This window comes from Cyprinodon variegatus, unplaced genomic scaffold (assembly GCF_000732505.1).
Source record: "Cyprinodon variegatus isolate N-32 unplaced genomic scaffold, C_variegatus-1.0 Scaffold3885, whole genome shotgun sequence".
NCBI lineage: Eukaryota > Metazoa > Chordata > Actinopteri > Cyprinodontiformes > Cyprinodontidae > Cyprinodon > Cyprinodon variegatus.
In genome coordinates, this window is record NW_015154338.1 from 3,626 (window position 1) to 5,501 (window position 1,876).

The 1,876-nt window shown below is 45.4% G+C and overlaps 1 protein-coding gene across 1 annotated transcript; it reads right to left on the bottom strand.

Moving 5' to 3' along the window:
* Positions 1-628: 628 nt before the first annotated feature.
* LOC107081281 (target of rapamycin complex 2 subunit MAPKAP1-like) lies at positions 629-1,562 on the bottom strand. Its single transcript, XM_015369479.1, has 2 exons — positions 1,346-1,562; positions 629-1,275 (listed from the first exon to the last, which is right to left on the bottom strand). Exons 1-2 carry the CDS (start codon positions 1,487-1,489, stop codon positions 1,153-1,155), a joined length of 267 nt encoding a protein of 88 aa, XP_015224965.1. The 5' UTR covers positions 1,490-1,562; the 3' UTR covers positions 629-1,152.
* Between the last annotated feature and the right edge of the window lie 314 nt (positions 1,563-1,876).

Here is a 1,876-nt window from a genome sequence, read left to right on the forward strand (position 1 = left end):
AAGAAGAAAAGGGACAAGAAGAGAGGGACACAACCTAGAACAGATAATGGATGTCTATTCTATTAACATGTCTCTATCTGGAGAATGGGGCTGTTTGATGGGTTGTCTTCTCCATCCAGAGGGGCCCCTGCCTGTCTCTGCCCAGGGCCCCACATGTCCTAAATCCGCCCCTGCTGCTAACGTTTAAATCGACCATCGGTTTGGGTCAGAATCCAACTTCATCCTCATTATTTCTGCAGATGGTTGGAGGACAATGAAAGTGTTAACATTTACAGGAAAGCAAACTTACTGCATGAAGAATCATTTATACATTTTGATGAGTCAAAATGAAAGAAATAAACATTTACTTTGGTTACCATGACAACGTCACCAGGAAGGGATTCTGCATCAACAGGAACATTGGTCTAGATTCAGATCGACTTCAGGAAGCAAAGAGGAGGTTATTAGCTGTTAGCTAATGCTAAGCTAAGGTCTGGTAGCATAATGAGCTTTAAGTGTGACATCAAGGCTTCCTGAATGGATGCTTCAGCTCCTTGGTACAAACATTAATCACCCACTAAATCTCATTTTAAAGGAAGCCGGTTGAAATGTGGTGAATATGACAATAAAGATAACAGCTGGAAAATGTCTTGAAGTTCTTTTATTCTTGTGTTATTGATGCCAAACCGTCCAAGTAGACATGGAAAAGCAAAAGGTGGCGTTTCCTGCATGCTGGGAATAAAAAGCTCTGCAGAGATCAGAAGCTCAGACATTCATGTAGGAACATTTCTGTGTTGGTTTAAACTGACGGGATGATGGAGATGCTGCTCCTTTCACAGAGCAGAACCAAACGCATTGATTCAAGGCAGACGCGTCAAAAGCCAAACGGCTTTTTCTAAATCACCCATTCATGTCCCGATTATAAAAATCTTTATATACAATACATAAAAATGATGAGAATTCATAGCTGCTGACAGGGATGCTCCTGCGTTCCCTAACTGCCAGGATCCATGGAGAGAACATCTGGCTGCAGCTCAGCAGACCAACCTGTCCAATCATCATCAGCTGATCTCTGATGCGGCTCCATTTCTCTGATCCTTCTGGATCTGAAGTCCTGAATCCCCCCCATGAGACTGCAGGCCTCCGGTGGATGGAAGCAACCTTTCCCTCAGACTACTGCCCCGTCTTCTTCTCCTTCTGGAAGCTGAAACTTGTCCGGCGGCTGAGTTTGCGTTGCTTCTGGGCAAAGTAATCGGCCCGTGAGGTGCTGGCCCGGGACTCCAGGATGTAGTTCACCTGGCAGGAGGAGAACGCCGCTTAGAATCAGATCCTTCCTTCCTTCCTTCCTTCCTTCCTTGTTACTTACCTTCAGCACGATTTCGTTAACCGTAGCAGCGTCAGACTCAAAGAACAGAGCCTTGTAGTCATGGTTACTGTGATAGGTGATCTTAAAAATGGCGTGACCTGCAGGACAACAGGACAAAAACATGCTGAACATCTTTCCACACATCGAGAAGAAATGAGGGACGGTTTCGCCGTCCTTCAGCAGGTTACAGGCCTTTAGCTTGAAGTGCCATCCTATAAGAATAATAATTTAACTTTATTGATCTCACACTGGAGAAATTCCCTCTCTGCAATAAACCATCACCGTGTGGCGCCTGGGGAGCAGTGTGGGGTTAAGGGGGAACGCCATTTTTTTCCATTGGTCTCATGATTTTGAGGTTATATCCAAGTAACGTCTTCCTATGGGCAACGACTTGGTAGCCTCGTGAGACCATCCTGATCTCGCAAGCTTTCAAGGTTTCACTCTCAGATCAGTCTGGAGACTCTCCGTTAAAGAAAAGTTGGAGCCGTTCACCAAACGAACGTCCAATCAGTGTTGGCTTTGAGGCGGGTT

Excerpts from the sequence above, each read along its gene's own strand:
- LOC107081281 (XM_015369479.1), bottom strand. The coding sequence starts at position 1,489 with ATGTGTGGAAAGATGTTCAGCATGTTTTTGTCCTGTTGTCCTGCAGGT. Across the intron at positions 1,276-1,345 it reads TTAACGAAATCGTGCTGAAG|GTGAACTACATCCTGGAGTC; the intron begins GTAAGTAACAAG and ends TCCTCCTGCCAG.